This window comes from Rhamphochromis longiceps, linkage group LG17 (assembly GCF_057381845.1).
Source record: "Rhamphochromis longiceps isolate RC_006_pf linkage group LG17, R_longiceps_female_GT1.1, whole genome shotgun sequence".
NCBI lineage: Eukaryota > Metazoa > Chordata > Actinopteri > Cichliformes > Cichlidae > Rhamphochromis > Rhamphochromis longiceps.
The window spans coordinates 40,493,887-40,510,483 of NC_140573.1; the positions used below are offsets into that span (position 1 = coordinate 40,493,887).

Below are 16,597 nucleotides of genomic sequence, written 5' to 3' on the forward strand. Positions count from 1 at the left end.
CACAAACATCCAGTTATAACTTTTATTGGTTTTGGAAAGAAGCAAACTAAATTTCTCAGATCATCTTAGCGTTGTTATGTACTGTACAAACAGCTTTCACATGTGTTTGAGGTTAATGGTAAAGAACCAAAAAGCATTCTTGCTTATAGCACACAAACACACTCGTTGCTCTCGTCTCAACATTAACACAAGGTAACTGACACTCAGCACAACACGTCATTTCAGCACTATTGTCACAAAGCCCCACCGTTTGACCGCATGCTTTGCATCCAATAATACTGCAGGATGAATTCGCCATGAAGATGAAGCTTTTGTGTTTTGATGCACTGAAAATTTTAAACGCTGTTTCCAGAAATACAGTGAAAAAGGTTTGTGATCAAACAGACGTGTAACCATAAGTGTAGGAGTAATTCTACACTGATGCACCGTGGGTGGCATGTGTGGTGGGCTTCTGTAGATAATGCTGTAGTGACTGTTGCACTGTTTAGCTTAAAGAAGGTAGCAGCATTGTCTCGGGCATGTGGTCTTCCATTTAGCTCGATGAAAGACTGACATGACTGAAAAAATGCGTCACCAAACAAAAGTATTATCAAGAACTAAACGGCACCAATCATCCATCGTTCCTCACACCAACAAAATGCAACTTTGCCGTTCTCTCAGCCTGGGTCTGCACAAGATCAAAGTACAAATGAACAGACTCATTTGAACTGCAGGGCCCAAAAACTATCCAATCAGATGTACTGCATCGCTGAATTGGTGTACTGACATCAGGATACCGTCCTAAATCCGCTCGAAATGCTTGAGAGCTCTTAGACGACCGTGATTGGTTACATTTAGTTGATTGCCAACACAGAGTACAGTACAGAGGTTTTTCGATTACACTTCACGCACACTTTTTGTTCTTCACGTTGAGTGTCGGAGCATTCAGGAAGTTCAGCATCATCAGCACAGTGTTTTTCACATTAAACAACACATTTTTTTTTTATCCATTTAAAAAATATTCAGCTTATTCTCCTTAGCAAGGGACTGACTGTCTGGGGTACACACACATAAAATACGAAAAAACAAAACGTAAAACAAAAAAAGAAAAAGAAAGCATTTTGGTCGACTTAACCTCGCTCCACAACCTCATTTAAATCATGTCATCTCACAGAGACCGTTACAATTATGCAAAATAAAGCCATGGATTCAAGCACTGGCTGGATGACTGGGATTTGCTCACGATATGAGGGTATGATATGAGGGAGTTTAGGTACCAGTGAGGTAAATGGAAACAGGAAGGAAGGTTTTCTTGTGATCCGCCGTCAAACTGAAGGTAGAGGAAAGAACTGAGAACACTAGATGATCAGGGTTTCCTTATTGTTTTATTACAGCTAAGTTTGAAGTAAGGAAATGAGCTGGTCCCAGTAAACAGTTCCTGTTCCAATACTAGTACCATGGTCACTAAACTTCATCTCTGCAGCCGTTTTTATTGTTTTTGTCTTCCTTGAAGGATGAGTTTGACATTTTGGGGGGAAAAACTAACCTTGGCCAGGAGCCATATTGGTTAGCTTAGCAGAAAAACTGAAACGGGAGGGAAACGGCTAAGCTAGCGTTGCTAAAATATAAGAGGCTAAAACATCTACAGAGTTTGATGCTTGCTTCTCTTGAGAGTGCGCACTGCAGCACAGCAATGTGATTTACTGGCATGCTAATGGGATGCGTGCACGTTCACTGCAGTATCCCTGGTGATTTAGCATATTAGCATGCTAAAATTAGCTCACCAGAACGAGCATAAATAAGGCTAGGGGAATATTTATTTAATAAACCAAAGTCATGAACTAATGAAAAGTCTGACCTGGTGATGGCGCAAGAGAAAATGACAGGGTGTTACTAAAATGCTGCCTTTTATCCTGACAGAGACATTAACGTCTAGCGTGGATGAACGCCATTAGCATTTTCGGACCCATGCAGTACTCTCAAGCTAAATAAACTTGTTAATGACGAATACAACAGGGTGTTTTTACACCCTTGTATTAAAGAAGAAACATGACACTGTGTATTAATCAGCTTTCTAGGTGCTGACAGACACAGACTGGCAAGCCTTTCCCGGCCTTTTTAGCATGCTAGCAGTTTCCTGGCGGATGTCACACGCATCATCCAAAAATGTCAAACTTATTCCTCAAAGCGTGAATCTTGGCCATGTAATAGCTAACTCTACATTAACACTGCTTTCACAAAGCATTACACAGAATCCAGAAAGATATTTATCTTTTGTCTTTAAATTACCCCTCCCCCACCCATATATAGGTCAATTCTTCTGTTGCACTTGAGTTAAAAAATTATATCTGAAATAAATTCAAAAAATTAGACCTTATACTGTACACAGGTTACCCAACTACACAGATAACAAAAAATGAGAAGGAATTTAAATATTTATACCTTTAAGGGTTCGAGTCATGTGATACCATTCAAACTCTATTCATATACAGAATCACGTTTTATACAACGAGTCATTGTCATCAATAAATAAAAATAGAATGCTGTCATGTACTCTGCAGTCTAACACTGCTGTCCTGTGAACAACAGGAAGGCTATCTGACGATACGAGGAAAACACCAAACGCCCTTTAAGATATACATTTTCGACTTAAATGACACTTTGTACACTTCTTTTGTTCTGACACGAAAACATAGTTCCTTATTTTACCAGTGAAACTGACTAGTCATTGCAGCTGCCTAACATCCTTACAACCTGCATGCGAGTGTATATAACAGAGAAATAGAATAGTGGCTTGACTGGCTAACTGGTGTCTTTAGCAGGATGTGTCATGTAATACCAGCAGGCGATGCTTGGAAATCTAGTTTCATACAGGTCGTACACAAGCACCAAGAAGAAGGACCCACTTTTACCTGTGACAGCTGATGGTGTGTCATGTGAAGCAGCTACATGGATCAGTGCAAAACAGTGAGTACACCTCTCGTATTCTTATCCCAGAGGTTGAGGACCGGGCTGTTTACTAACTTCATCCCATCCAACTCTGGATGTGTTCAGATTTGATGCACGTCTGACCACAACGAGGATTTTTTTTTTTAAATGGCCCAAATTTTCACATTAACAAGAATTAAAAATCTGTTCCTTCCTTGTTTGGTCAGGCAGCTGCAGTGAAAAACTTTAAAAACACCACCACACGTTGACCAGAGGAGGACGGAGACAGAGGCACAGACTACAGAGGAGGAAAGAACCCATTTGTGTCTAAGTGCAGCAATACAGATGTTATGAAATGAATACAAATACAATAATTACATGACCTATAACAGTTCCACAATGTTATATGCAAGTTATACAATACTGCTGGGCGGGCTGCAGACCTGTTGTGTGGGTTCAGAAAAGGATCACAGAGTCTGTCTGGTGTCCGTCTGTCCTCTGTCCTCGGCGTCGACCTCAGTCCACTGCATTCACTTTGTTCAGCGATGGGTCAGTTATCAGCCAGGTATTTTCCTGAAAGACGTCAATTAGAAACTAAGTGCTTATCTGTATAAATGAGATGTGATATTTCATTAGTTTTATGTTTTATTAAGTAGCTGCAATGAAAGGATTCAAACTTATTCTACTCAGGTAAGCTTTACCAAGTTACTAAAATAATCCTAAAACTGACTTTTATTACTGTGTGGATTCATCTAAGTCTTTTCAAGTCCTACTATATGCACATTATCTTAACCTAAACATACATAAAGGAAAATGTTTACAGTGTAACTGGTGGGAGTTGTATTTCCAGGAACTACAATCAGTATTTAAAAAAGTTTAAAGAGATAAAACATGGATTTTATATGTTCAATAACCAGTTTATAAACTTGTTAACATTCGGGAATTGGCTGGCTAAGCTTTCGTGTAGCAGTAATGAATATTTTATTTTGAAAACCCCATCTGACAGACCTGCAGCAAACCTCTTCTTGATGAGCGAGAAGCGGTACCCTGGCCCAGCCAGCTCGATGTCACAGCCTGACAGGGTGCTGCCTTCGCTGGTAAACTGCACCGCCAGTGGAGCCGGTTTACTCGGACCTTCTGTTAGCTGAAAGCGTGCTAACAACGAGCCCACACCTGAGGGATCAGAATGAGAGGATGAGACCAAGCCCCAAAATGTTTAATATTTAGAAACCACAAAAGCAAATATGTAACAACATGAAAAATGGGCAACATCTCTACAACTGCAGATCTCATCTTAAAGAGAATTCATAATCTAGTTTCGTGTCTTCATCCTGGAGGTCAGGTCACTGATGGGTGTCCTTGCCATGTAAATGACAGTGTGGGTCTAATGATGGCAGGTTGCGATCTGGAGCACAAATCAAACTCAACTTGGTCAGAAGAAACTGTGTAAATACTCCACAGCTGCTACCGTGGGCACTCGTTTACTTTATCCCATTAAAAAATAAAAGCTCATTGTAAACATCAGCTTTGATGAAGTAACTGTATCACTGCTGTCCAACAGGGGGCAGTGTTTACTGTGGGCATGATGCACCAGACTTCCTCTCCATCTTGTCGTCCTCATCTGCGGTTGTTCCATTTTCAGCATTTGTACACCAGCCACACACACGCACCACGTGTCCTCCCAACATTTATGTTATTTAAAGAAACAGGTTAAATCATCATTCAAAAGAAATACCTCCATTTTCAGATTTGTGGGAGATATCGGGGATCTTCCACAGGATTCGTTGCTGGTCTGCATTCCTACCAGGATTAGGAATAAGAGAAAACCATTAAAGGATACAACATAAACAGGTGAACAGGTCATTGAAGGTTAACCTCAAAACCTGACAGCAAATAAATGCACGGCACTCCCAGATATGGCACAGGATTTTATCTCTTGTCTAAATAACATTTGGAGCAATAAATGCATCAAACTGCCTCCTTTACCCCCTTAATCTGTTCAGCTGTGTAGCTTAATACTGTGTAACAACAAGTCTAGAAAGACCGTACCATGCAGCAGGAGGTAGGACAGCCTGTAGCTTTGAAACGCCTCCATCAACGGGGACGAGGAACTGAACGTTGTTGAGGGCCATCGGCGTCGACATGGCCTCCCCGTTGTATTTGTAGTCTATCCTCAAGTCAGTGCTGGTGGGCTCACACCTCCAGCTCACTGCCAGGTTCAGAGGAGTCGACTGGAGGCCCTGTGTTGACACCTGGCAAACACGTGGTTTGATAAAAGCCTGTTCACACTGAAACACCCTAAACAGCTGAACATGCTTCGACTGAAGGAGTTGAGTGTTTGGGATTTAAGCTACTCTCAAAATCCCAAATCCAAGGTTACCTGATACTTGAGCATGTCCACGTTGTAGTACGTCGCTTGTGGTTTCTGCTCTGCCACCTTCTTTAAATGCGATATCAGGTTTGGCATATTCACCCAGAAGTCCTTGCTGTCAGCCTTGGCTTGCGTGGTGGTGTCGCTGGTGGAGGAATCGCAGTAAAGAGCCCGATCACAATTCAGACGTTTCACAGGACTGTGGTGATTTTCTATTGAAGTGACTAAACACAGCCATTAGACTTCAGCGGTGTGCTGGTACGAAACGACTGTTCAACCACAAAAAACAAGTTTTTTGGGAGGAAAATGTGACTTTTTCCTCACAGAGTCAGTGTGACCCAACGATGATCCAGATGTGGTTGGTGGTCGTTAGATCACACAGACTTTACAGGTGCTGAGAATAAAGTAAAAACTATTTTTAAGTTGCTTTTCTAAAAACAAGAAACGCGCAGGAGGCTGGAAAACATCAACATTTGACAGCTGTAATAAACAAATGAATCATAATTAAAAACAATGTTTATTCTACTGTGAGGTCACATGACTTCATGCTATAATGATGTGTGATATTTTGCATAATTTAATATTTAATTTTAAAGATCACATCAGGCGGTTTATCAGGCGTTTCACAACAAGTGCAACACGGTTATCTGCCTGCACACTCAGACGACCTCATGATGACTCCACACTTACTCAGCGCTCATTTTGGAAACAAGCTCACAAAATTTACTCATCTGAAGTGGTCAAAAGACCCCGAATAAACCACAGGGGGTTGTAGATGTTTGATGAGTCAGTTCACTAGCACATGTCAGCGCTGCAAACATGGAAACATTCACGCCATCACCTCGACCTCCCCAAAACCCCTTTACTCCTTTTTGTTGGTCACATGTTGCTCTCCTGATGTTTTACAGTCTGTGTGACATCAAACTTGCTGTGTCACCATAGATAATAAGGTGACTTGCATAACAAAAGTCATTAAAATTTAATGTCAAGTGTGGCATGCTTATTAAAAATAAGTATCGCACATGCTCTGTAAGTGAAATTAAAATGATGCATAATTTGCAACAGGTACATTGATTTGGTTTTAATCACGTTTGGTTACACGGGACCACATATAACATGTTAGGTATTACTGGGTGACGCTAAAGTTAGACAATAATGTATTTAGATTTAGTTATGTATTCCCAGAAAGGTTGGCTCGATCTTTTCACATCTTCCAGCAAAAGCTGAGTTTTTATTTTTATTTTTTTAACTGAAATGTTGAGTTTACGGTGGTGTCATTACCAGCAGAGGAGCTGGGGGTTAGGCAGCACATGCTCCAGTCGACTGTAGTTGGTTATGCTGAAGGTTAGCACGGCGGGGGACGGGTTATTGGCAAAGTGCCGCGTGATTCCCGCCGGAAACGACAAAACCATCTCACCTATGATCTTCACAACACACCTGAGAAAGAGAAGAGAGAGTAACACTGCATGAAAGACTGCAGAGAGACACACAAATGCTCAAATCACACATGACTTCATTTCCTTTTGATAATAAAACTAAACACACAGTCTTAATGCGTTTCTGCTATTGACTGAATCACTACATTAAAAGCTCTGCCAATCACAGCTCACACACTATTACAGCAGTAAAGCCCCGATCAGAAGCAAAATCAATAACACATTAGTTCATCCTAATCCACAACTCAGAGCAACAAAAGCAAACTTTACCTGTTTACATGACTCTGCAGGAGGAAATTCAAGTACAAAACATACAAAACTGGATTCATTGTAACAAAATCCACCAACACTGTTCTTATGTGTTTATAGTCTATAGTTCAACCAAGTGTTTGTTAGTGGACCTGTATACTTCCTCACATATTCACTATAAACACTGTGTGACAGGATTGTGGATGTTTGACCATATTAACTACAAACACATAATGCTGTAAACACATGTGTGTGTCCAGAGCTCATCAGATGCTTCATAAATCAAACTGTCATTTCTGACAAATCACTCCTCCTTGAATCGCTACCTTATCGTGGTGGAGGGGTTTGTGTGTCACAGGGATCCCAGGGGCTATGTTGTCTGGGGGCTTTTGCCCCCTGGTAGGGTCTCCCATGGCAAATTGGCCCTGGGTGAGGGACCAGACAAAGAGCGATTCATAAGACCCTTATGAAAAGGAAACCGAGGGAACAGTTTACCCTGCCCGGGATAGGGTTACCGGGGCCTCGCCCTGGAGCCAGGCCCGGGGAGGGTGCCCGAGGGCGAGCGTCTGGTGGCCGGGCCTTAGTCCATGGGGCCCGGCCGGGCACAGCCCGAAGAGGAGACATGGGCCCATCCTCCCGCAGGCCCACCACCCGCAGGAGGTGCCATAGGGGTCGGGTGCATTGTGTGCCGGGTGGCGGCCAGGAGCGGAGGCCCTGGCGGACTGACCCCCGGCTGCCAAGACTGGCAATAGGGACATGGAATGTCACCTCTCTGGTGGGGAAGGAGCCTGAGTTAGTGCGTGAGGTTGAGAGGTACCGGCTAGATATAGTCGGGCTCACCTCTACACATGGCTTGGGCTCTGGAACCAGTCTCCTGGAGAGGGGCTGGACTCTGTCTCAGTCTGGAGTTGCCCTTGGTGAGAGGCGGCGGGCTGGGGTGGGTATCCTAATATCCCCTCGGCTTGCTGCCGGTACGTTGGGGTTTTTCCCGGTGGACGAGAGGGTTTGTTCCCTGCGCCTTAGGGTCGGGGAACGGGTCCTGACTGTCATCTGCGCTTATGCGCCGAGTGGCAGTTCAGAGTACCCAGCCTTCTTAGAGTCCCTGGGGGGGGGGGTGCTGGAGGGTGCTCCACCTGGAGACTCTGTTGTCCTGCTGGGAGACTTCAATGCTCACGTGGGTAACGACAGCGAGACCTGGAGGGGCGTGATTGGGAGGAACGGCCTCCCTGATCTGAACCCGAGCGGTGCTCTGTTATTGGACTTCTGTGCTAATCACAGTTTGGCCATAACGAACACCCTGTTCGAACATAAGAGTGTCCATAAGTGCACGTGGCACCAGGACGCTCTAGGCCGTAGGTCGATGATCGATTTTGTAATCGTATCAGCAGACCTGCGACCATATGTTCTGGACACTCGGGTAAAGAGAGGGGCTGAGCTGTCAACTGATCACCACCTGGTGGTGAGTTGGATCAGGTGGCGGGGGAAGACGCTGGACAGACCTGGTGCACCTAAACGCGTAGTGAGGGTGTGCTGGGAACGTCTAGCAGAGGCCCCAGTCCGCGAGATCTTCAACGCACACCTCCGGCAGAGCTTCAACAGCATTCCGAGGGAGACTGGGGACATTGAGTCCGAATGGACCATGTTCAGCGTCTCCATTGCCGAAGCTGCTGCATTGAGCTGCGGCCGCAAGGTGGTTGGTGCCTGCCGTGGTGGTAATCCCCGAACCAAATGGTGGACACCAGAGGTGAAGGGAGCCACTAGGCTGAAGAAGGAGTCCTATCGGGCTTGGTTAGCCTGTGGGACTCCGGAGGCAGCCGACAGGTATCGACAGGCTAAGTGGAATGCGGCTCGGGCAGTGGCTGAAGCAAAAACTCGGGTGTGGGAGGAGTTCGGAGAGGCCATGGAAAAAGACTTTCGGACTGCCTCGAAGAGATTCTGGCAAACCGTCAGACGTCTCAGGAGGGGAAAGCGGTGCTCTACCTGCACTGTGTATAGTGCTGGCGGAGCGCTGCTGATGTCGACTGAGAAAATTGTCAGGCGGTGGAAGGAATACTTCGAGGACCTCCTTAATCCCACTGACACGTCTTCCGAGGAGGAAGCAGAGTCTGGGGATGAGGGGAATGACCCGCCAATTTCCAGGGGCGAGGTCACTGAGGCAGTTAAACAACTCCTTGGTGGCAGAGCCCCTGGTGTTGATGAGATCCGCCCCGAGTTCCTGAAGGCTCTGGACGTTGTAGGGCTGTCCTGGTTGACACGCCTCTGCAATGTTGCGTGGAGATCAGGGGCAGTACCTGTGGACTGGCAGACCGGGGTGGTGGTCCCCATCTTTAAGAAAGGGGACCGGAGGGCGTGTTCCAACTACAGGGGGATCACACTCCTCAGCCTCCCTGGGAAAGTCTATGCCAGGGTGCTGGAAAGGAGAGTTCGTCCGTTAGTCGAACCTCGGATACAGGAGGAACAATGCGGTTTTCGTCCTGGTCGCGGAACACTGGACCAGCTCTTTATCCTCTCCAGGATACTTGAGGGTGCATGGGAGTTTGCCCAACCAGTCTACATGTGTTTTGTGGACTTGGAGAAGGCATTCGACCGTGTCCCTCGGGGTGTCCTGTGGGAGGTGTTGCGGGAATATGGGGTGTCTGGCCCATTGCTACGGGCCATTCGATCCCTATACAACCGTTGCAAGAGCTTGGTTCGCATTGCCGGCAATAAGTCGGACTCGTTCCCGGTGGGTGATGGGCTCCGCCAGGGCTGCCCTTTGTCTCCGGTTCTGTTCATAATTTTTATGGACAGGATTTCTAGGCGCAGCCAAGTGGCGGAGGGCTTTCGGTTTGGTGGCCTCAGAATCTCATCTCTGATTTTTGCAGATGATGTGGTTCTGTTGGCTTCATCGGGTGAGGGCCTCCAGCTCGCACTGGAACGGTTCACAGCCGAGTGTGAAGCAGCGGGAATGAGGATCAGCACCTCCAAATCTGAGGCCATGGTTCTCAGCCGGAAAAGGGTGGAGTGCCCACTCCGGGTCGGGGATGAGTTCCTGCCCCAAGTGGAGGAGTTCAAGTATCTCGGGGTCTTGTTTGCGAGTGATGGGAGAAGGGAGCCGGAGATCGACAGACGGATTGGGGCTGCAGCTGCAGTAATGCGGACGCTGCACCGGTCCGTCGTGGTGAAGAGGGAGCTGAGTGTAAAAGCGAGGCTCTCAATTTACCGGTCGATCTACGTCCCTATCCTCACCTATGGCCACGAGCTGTGGGTAGTGACCGAAAGAACGAGATCGCGGATACAAGCGGCAGAAATGAGCTTCCTCCGAAGGGTGGCTGGCCTCTCCCTTAGAGATAGGGTGAGAAGTTCGGCCATCCGGGAGGGGCTCAGAGTAGAGCAGCTGCTGCTCCACATCGAAAGGAGCCAGCTGAGGTGGTTCGGGCATCTGACAAGGATGCCCCCTGGGCGCCTCCTGGGTGAGGTGTTCCAGGCATGGCCCACCGGGAGGAGGCCCCGGGGCAGACCCAGGACACGCTGGAGAGATTATATCTCTCGGCTGGCCTGGGAACGCCTTGGTATTCCCCCGGATAAGCTGGAGGAGGTGGCTGGGGAGAGGGAGGTCTGGGCCTCTTTGCTTAGGCTGCTGCCCCCGCGACCTGGCCCCGGACAAAGCGGATGAGGATGGATGGATGGATGGACAAAAGCATCAAACAAACATTACAGCCGCTTTAGATGGTAAACTGGGACAAACTTAATAAACCCCGTCGACCATTATCCCTTAAATATTGTGGTAAAACGTAGTCAAACAAACTTTTTTTACTCATCATCCACACAAAAATAAATAAATATTGAAATAGCCTAGTCAGGGTTTTCTACTGTGACAGGTAAAGAAGACCTACTTGTTGGGATCGGCTCCTTTAAAGAAGGTGTTGACTGTTTCCGTGAACGCAGCCGCCACAGGAAGCGTGTCCTGAGCTCCCATGGTGAGAGGACTGGGCCCTCGAGAGCAGCCTACGAGTAACCAACCCACACGTACACATTTGTAATTAAAATAAATGCTGTGCTCCACTGTTGCTGTTTGATTTGTTGAGGTTGCTGTCAGAGACAGAATTACATTCAAATTATAACCATTTTTTAATTCTTAAGCCTAAATTTGATATTAATATATCCAAACTTCAGCCCTGAATACAAACACTTCAGCAGAAATTACTACATGAAAAATAGATGCTCCAAATCTTAAACTACGCTCTCTGTGTCAAACTGTGTGTGGAGAAAATAAGGAACGAAACATGAACAAATTAAGAGTGATGAAATGAAATGAAACAAATACTGGTGTTAGTAAAGAGGCACGAAAACAGCACATTATATGTACGGATGATACCCATTTCTCTCTGCTCTTTGACTGTGAACTGCTTCCAATGTCTCCCTCAGATTAATGCATTTCTACACAGTGGGTTATACATGTCTGTTTTTAACTGAATAAGCACAGCTGGATGTTTTTAAAAAGAGACAGAGGCAGACATAGAGCAAGGCAGATGTGCATGCGTACTCCAGACATGCTGACAATTTTTGTATTTTTTGGACAAGATCAAAGATCATCAGAGAGCCCAAGATCAAACACCCAACAGGTAAAATGATGACAGTACAGAGAAAAGTGATTAGTAAAGTAGACAAAGACTGATGAGTCTTTAGGGAATGAATCAGTGCAGACATGATGAAAATGAACATCATCATCAGAAGAAGTTAGAGGGAGATATTGCACCGCATATCTGGCTCTAGGTGAGGGGGCTCAGTCAGGGCGATAGCATGGCCAGGGTTAGGGTAATGAAGGGATGATGATGATGGAGGAGCCAAGAGGGGAAGGAGGAAAGGGGGAGGAGAGAAGAAGGCCAAAGCTTGCACGAATGAGCCTCGTAATAACGTGTGTGCGCGCTACCCTGTTGCAGAGAAAACTTACCTTCGAAGGTTAAATAAAACTTCCCTCTGTCAAACCATACAAGGGATGGCTGGTCATTCTCTGTGAGGGTTCGAGGGTAGAGGGAGGGAGGGGGTCGGGAAAGGAGGACGAGGAGGAGGGAGGAGGTACAGGGATGAAAGGCGGGGAAGTGGGTGAAGAGGGGTGAGAGGGGCAAGGAGAGAAGGACAGTAGCGTGAGTCTCACATGGCAGGTCTATTACACGTCACAGTGAGGTGAAACGTGGAGGTGGAGGCTGGGGGCGAAAGAGGACAAAGGGTCGAGGAGCATGTGACAAGATGGGTGATACACAGTGGTCTTTTTTTGTTTGTGTTGGGGGAGCCAACGTTTTCTCCAAAGCAAAGCATTAGAAACAAGCTGACTTTCCAATTCAGTGACCCTAACTTTCATCAACAGATACCCGAGTGTTAAAACTGTGATCAGGTCTCACAACAGGCCTTCAGTTATGAAACACATTGACGCTGGCCGCTATGCATGAGGATGGTGTGCAGAGGGAAGCCATGAGACTGAGATCAGACGATAGCAGGGAGGCGGCGAGACTGTGGTTCGCTGCACCCCACGTTTCAGGTGCCATATGCTTTTACAAAGACACCTGAACCGCCCTCACGGACACCAGGGAAAAAAAAGAGGACGACTCAGAAAGTCCCAATTAGTAAGCAACAGAAAAAAAACTAGATAAACAGCTTAAACCAAATTAAACCATATTTCAGCTCATTTTCTGACTTTTTTAAATAATATAATAATAACATGGTAATGAACCTGAACACTGGTGGATCCTGTTTCCCCCAAATGCATTTAAAAGAATAAGAAACGTTAAACTGGAGCAGTAGCATTTTTCTAATGATCTGCACTCCAGCTCTAATGTGACTCCAACAGGTCTGACGGATGAAAAATTGTGTACTTTTTTGTCACGCTGACACTGTAAACTTTGCAAATGCTCCACAAAAACAGGGGAGGCCTGTTCCTCTCCATGCTATGGCCGTAGGCTCCTGTGGCTAAAGGTCTGGGAGGACTAAGAGTGTCGGGTGATGGAACGATGAGAGCGGCAGACTGCTTCAGAGAAAGAACAAAAGGGCGGGTGTTCAGATGGGGAAGGCGGGGGTCCGGTAATATGTCGGGCTCTATGTTGAAGAGAGCGTGGGCGACAGGTGTGAAAGGTGAGCGTCAGAGGTCAAGCGTGGGAGCAGACCGATGCTTTACAGCCTGGTTGAGAGATTGGTTGAACTCGAGGCCGTGTCGTGCACTCCTGTTGTAGACTGAGGATGGCATGAATACCAAGCAGCTGCTGCCTGTCTAATTCAGCCTAAATCTCACGCCAGGCTTCAAATGACTCTAAGCAGAAGCACTGATCTGACGGTACAAGTGAGCTGGTGAGTTTGAGTGCACGTGAGAGGGAAAAGACAGACAATGTGGATCTCGAGGTCCGACAAGATAAAGAGCTCCTCAGACATGCTAACAGCACACAAACACTCAAACACACTCTTGTGCTGCAAACTGAGAGCAGAGGTATCTGGGAGCAACCGCACTGCACGCACAATGTGTGTCGCCGAGAGACGAGACAGGAGGTTGCCATGGGAACATGGCGAGACAGTCACTGGTGCACAGTCATAAAACAGAGAGAAAAGTCTTAGAAGCGGGCAGATGGGCCGGGGGGTGGGGGGCACTTTTTTTGGAGTACTATGCAGTAGATTCAGCTTTTTGTGTCACCACAGCTTTCATTTGTTTCCTGGCAGATTTCACTGTGACATCCAAGAGAATGAGCGAGAAAGACAAGGAAGAAATGACAAAGATATGCAGATAAAAAGAGACTGTTATATGCATTCGATGGCTGAGAAATGCGTGGGAAGGTATGAGGAGTAAAACAATGTAGAAGATTGGTGGTTTCACTGAAAAATGATGCCATATTCAAAAGGAAAAGAAATAATGTCTGGTGCGTCCTTACATCTGTGCACGAATCAAAGCAGATGAGTGAAAAAAGGAGGAGTAAGAAAAATGATTTGGTATGCACTGTGCTTCTAAAGCCTGACATGAGGCTACAAAACCTGTTGACCTCCATCTAAAAAAGGCACAAAACACTCACTGATGGCCTTTACCCTTCTTTGTGCACTGCGCTCCGGGTAAAGAGCATCCAAATCCAAAAACTCTCAAAACAAGCACTCACCAAACCCTTACCTAACCCGCCCCCCGTCCCCATGTGGAGGAGGAGGGGGGGTGCTTTACCCTACCTGCAAACGAATCAAAGTGTCTCTCAAAGGTGGGAAGTTTGTCTACATATACATCATCCTCTGACGAGCCAAAGAGACAAACAGCAAAAAAACAAGCAAAAAGAAATCAAACCATGAAAGACAACGAAAAATGATCAGAACTGTGATGCACATTAAATTCAAATGGGAGAAAAACAAATATATTCAATTATAATAAATATGCTGATGAAAATACAAAATTTTAAAAAGTGGTGAAACTTTAAAGGAGCAATTTAGAATATTTCATAATAAGCAGTTTCTGAGACTGTTTTCATGCACAAAGAATACAGATTAAATTAAGCGGCTGTAACAGAGACCTCAGTAAAAATGTCATTTATTCAGTCGGTCCCTGCAATTTGTTTAAAAGAGGAAGAAAGCACCCTCCAATCAGGGACTAGATTCTGCTTTTACATAACTGCTGCCTCCAGAATGTGTATTTATTATTTTTTTTAGTATTATGACTCAGCTATGTTACAGTCTACTGAGATTTGCCATTATCCACTAAAAGCTGCACTGCAGGCTCCTTTAAAACCGACTCTACAGTTATCAAGGAGTAGAAATTGTTGTGTCACTAATTCATTAAAGGATGGTTTGCACTTTAAAATTTTCATATTCTCACCTCCTACTCACACCCTGCAGAATTTCCCTGTGTTTGCGTGTTAACGTGAATCAGATACTAATATATATGTTGAGAGATATCTATAGATATATCTATCTATAGATATATCTATAGATAGATATATCTATAGATATATCTATCTATATCTATAGATATATCTATCTATATATATATCTATCGATATATATATATATATCTATCGATATATATAGATATATCTATCGATATATAGATATATCTATCGATATATAGATATATCTATAGATATATAGATATATATATAGATATATGTGTGTGTGTGTGTGTGTGTGTGTGTGTGTGTGTGTGTGTGTGTGTGTGTGTGTGTGTGTGTAGTTCAGGACTCTTATCTTTAGGTGTAATTAATTCTTTATCAATAAATAGAAATGTAAACAGAAAACGATCATTTGCATGTTTGTAGAAGGTTTCGCTCTGTGATACTTAGATGCTGTAAAACAACATCAAAGGTGAAACTGCTGCCATTTCCAGAAAAAAAAGAACCAAAACAAATAAAATGAGTAAATGCACAGGTGCATGACTCATGCGCACAAACGCTACATGCAAAGTTCGTAAAATGCATGTAAAACTTTTAATATAATGACAGAAGATGCCCCTGCTAGCCTCTGTGACCTCCACATCCATCAGGAGACGTGCTGCAGTGTTGAGCGGATGGTCCACACACCTGTTACAGACACAGAGAGCTCCTTGCCCACGGTAGGAGTGGTGGCGGCACTCATCGAGTTGGTGGAGGAGATGGAGGAGGTGCTCTCAGCCCTCGCCAACGGAGCAATGGGAGGAGGGCTGGCCGAGTGAATCGGTGGGCTGAATGGGCGATTCTGAACAGAGAAAGGAGACGAGACGAGAGACGGGAAGGAAACAAGAAGCGGTTTAGCATGCGGCATTTTAAATACTATGTACACAGCCGCTATAAACTCTTTGGGATTATCAAGTTAAACCCTGATTAAGATAGTCGACTTAATGATTATTCTTTTGCCAGTTCTTCCTAGACTCAAAGGCCATGTAAATAATGCCTAAATCCCCGAATCAGAGCCAAAGAACTGAAAGATATAAGAGTGACAAAATGAAAACAACAACAACAACAAAAAAAGGTCTTACCGCATCGCCTACACTAGGTTTCCCTGGAGGAAGTTTGGGTCGTGAAGGGGGACGAGGTGGAGGGGGAGGTGGGGTGGGGTTGACTGACGACGGTGTGGCAGGTCGTACGGGTGAAGAGGAACCTGAAGAGGCGCGCAAAAAACACAAAAGGGATTAATTTAATTATTCAGTTTGGAAAACGACTAAACAAAAGGACAGAGTACCATCAGCACTCAGTAAGAAGTGTTGTTTCATTTTTCACTTCACAGGATCGCTGTCGTGATCTACTACACACCTCATATCCTCCATACAGCATTAAGAGCACACATCCCTCTACGTGCTTTACCATTGACGAAACTGGAAAAATGATTCCGCTCAGATGTTCAAACATTTCATTTTGAAAACTCGAGAGGAAATTTGATCAGTTTTATTCCTCGTTCGAAGAGCTCCTTTTTCGCCACATCGTTACATCCACTTCTTTTGGACACTGGCTCAGTACAATTAACCTAACAAAACAAACCCGCCCACACTGCTGTCTTTGTCCACGTTTCCCACATATTGGGCAGCTCAAGGACGGGTCAAAAAGCAAAAAGCTAAAAAACAAACAAAGAAAAAAAGGCACTAAAAATGCAACAAAAAGCATAGAAATTCTAAGCAAGTCAAGTTTTTAATAAAACGTGAAAGAAAAAGGCCCTGGTAACATAATAC

The 16,597-nt window shown here is 45.1% G+C and overlaps 1 protein-coding gene across 10 annotated transcripts in view; it reads right to left on the reverse strand.

Annotated features, from left to right (window-relative positions):
* Nucleotides 1–14: 14 nt before the first annotated feature.
* Nucleotides 15–16,597, reverse strand: part of sgip1a (SH3GL interacting endocytic adaptor 1a) — an 83,701-nt gene continuing 67,118 nt past the window's right edge. For 9 of the 10 annotated variants that reach the window (XM_085387595.1, XM_085387592.1, XM_085387591.1 and 6 more), the window contains 10 exons: nt 15,911–16,032; nt 15,477–15,630; nt 11,897–11,956; nt 10,839–10,950; nt 6,560–6,715; nt 5,288–5,423; nt 4,957–5,159; nt 4,643–4,707; nt 3,916–4,080; nt 15–3,480 (listed from right to left, as the gene is read on the reverse strand). In XM_085387595.1, coding sequence (XP_085243721.1) covers nt 3,458–3,480; nt 3,916–4,080; nt 4,643–4,707; nt 4,957–5,159; nt 5,288–5,423; nt 6,560–6,715; nt 10,839–10,950; nt 11,897–11,956; nt 15,477–15,630; nt 15,911–16,032 — 1,196 coding nt within the window. In that variant the 3' untranslated portion in view covers nt 15–3,457. The remainder of the gene's footprint in view (nt 3,481–3,915; nt 4,081–4,642; nt 4,708–4,956; nt 5,160–5,287; nt 5,424–6,559; nt 6,716–10,838; nt 10,951–11,896; nt 11,957–15,476; nt 15,631–15,910; nt 16,033–16,597) is intronic. The other variant, XM_085387597.1, reaches the window with a different exon arrangement.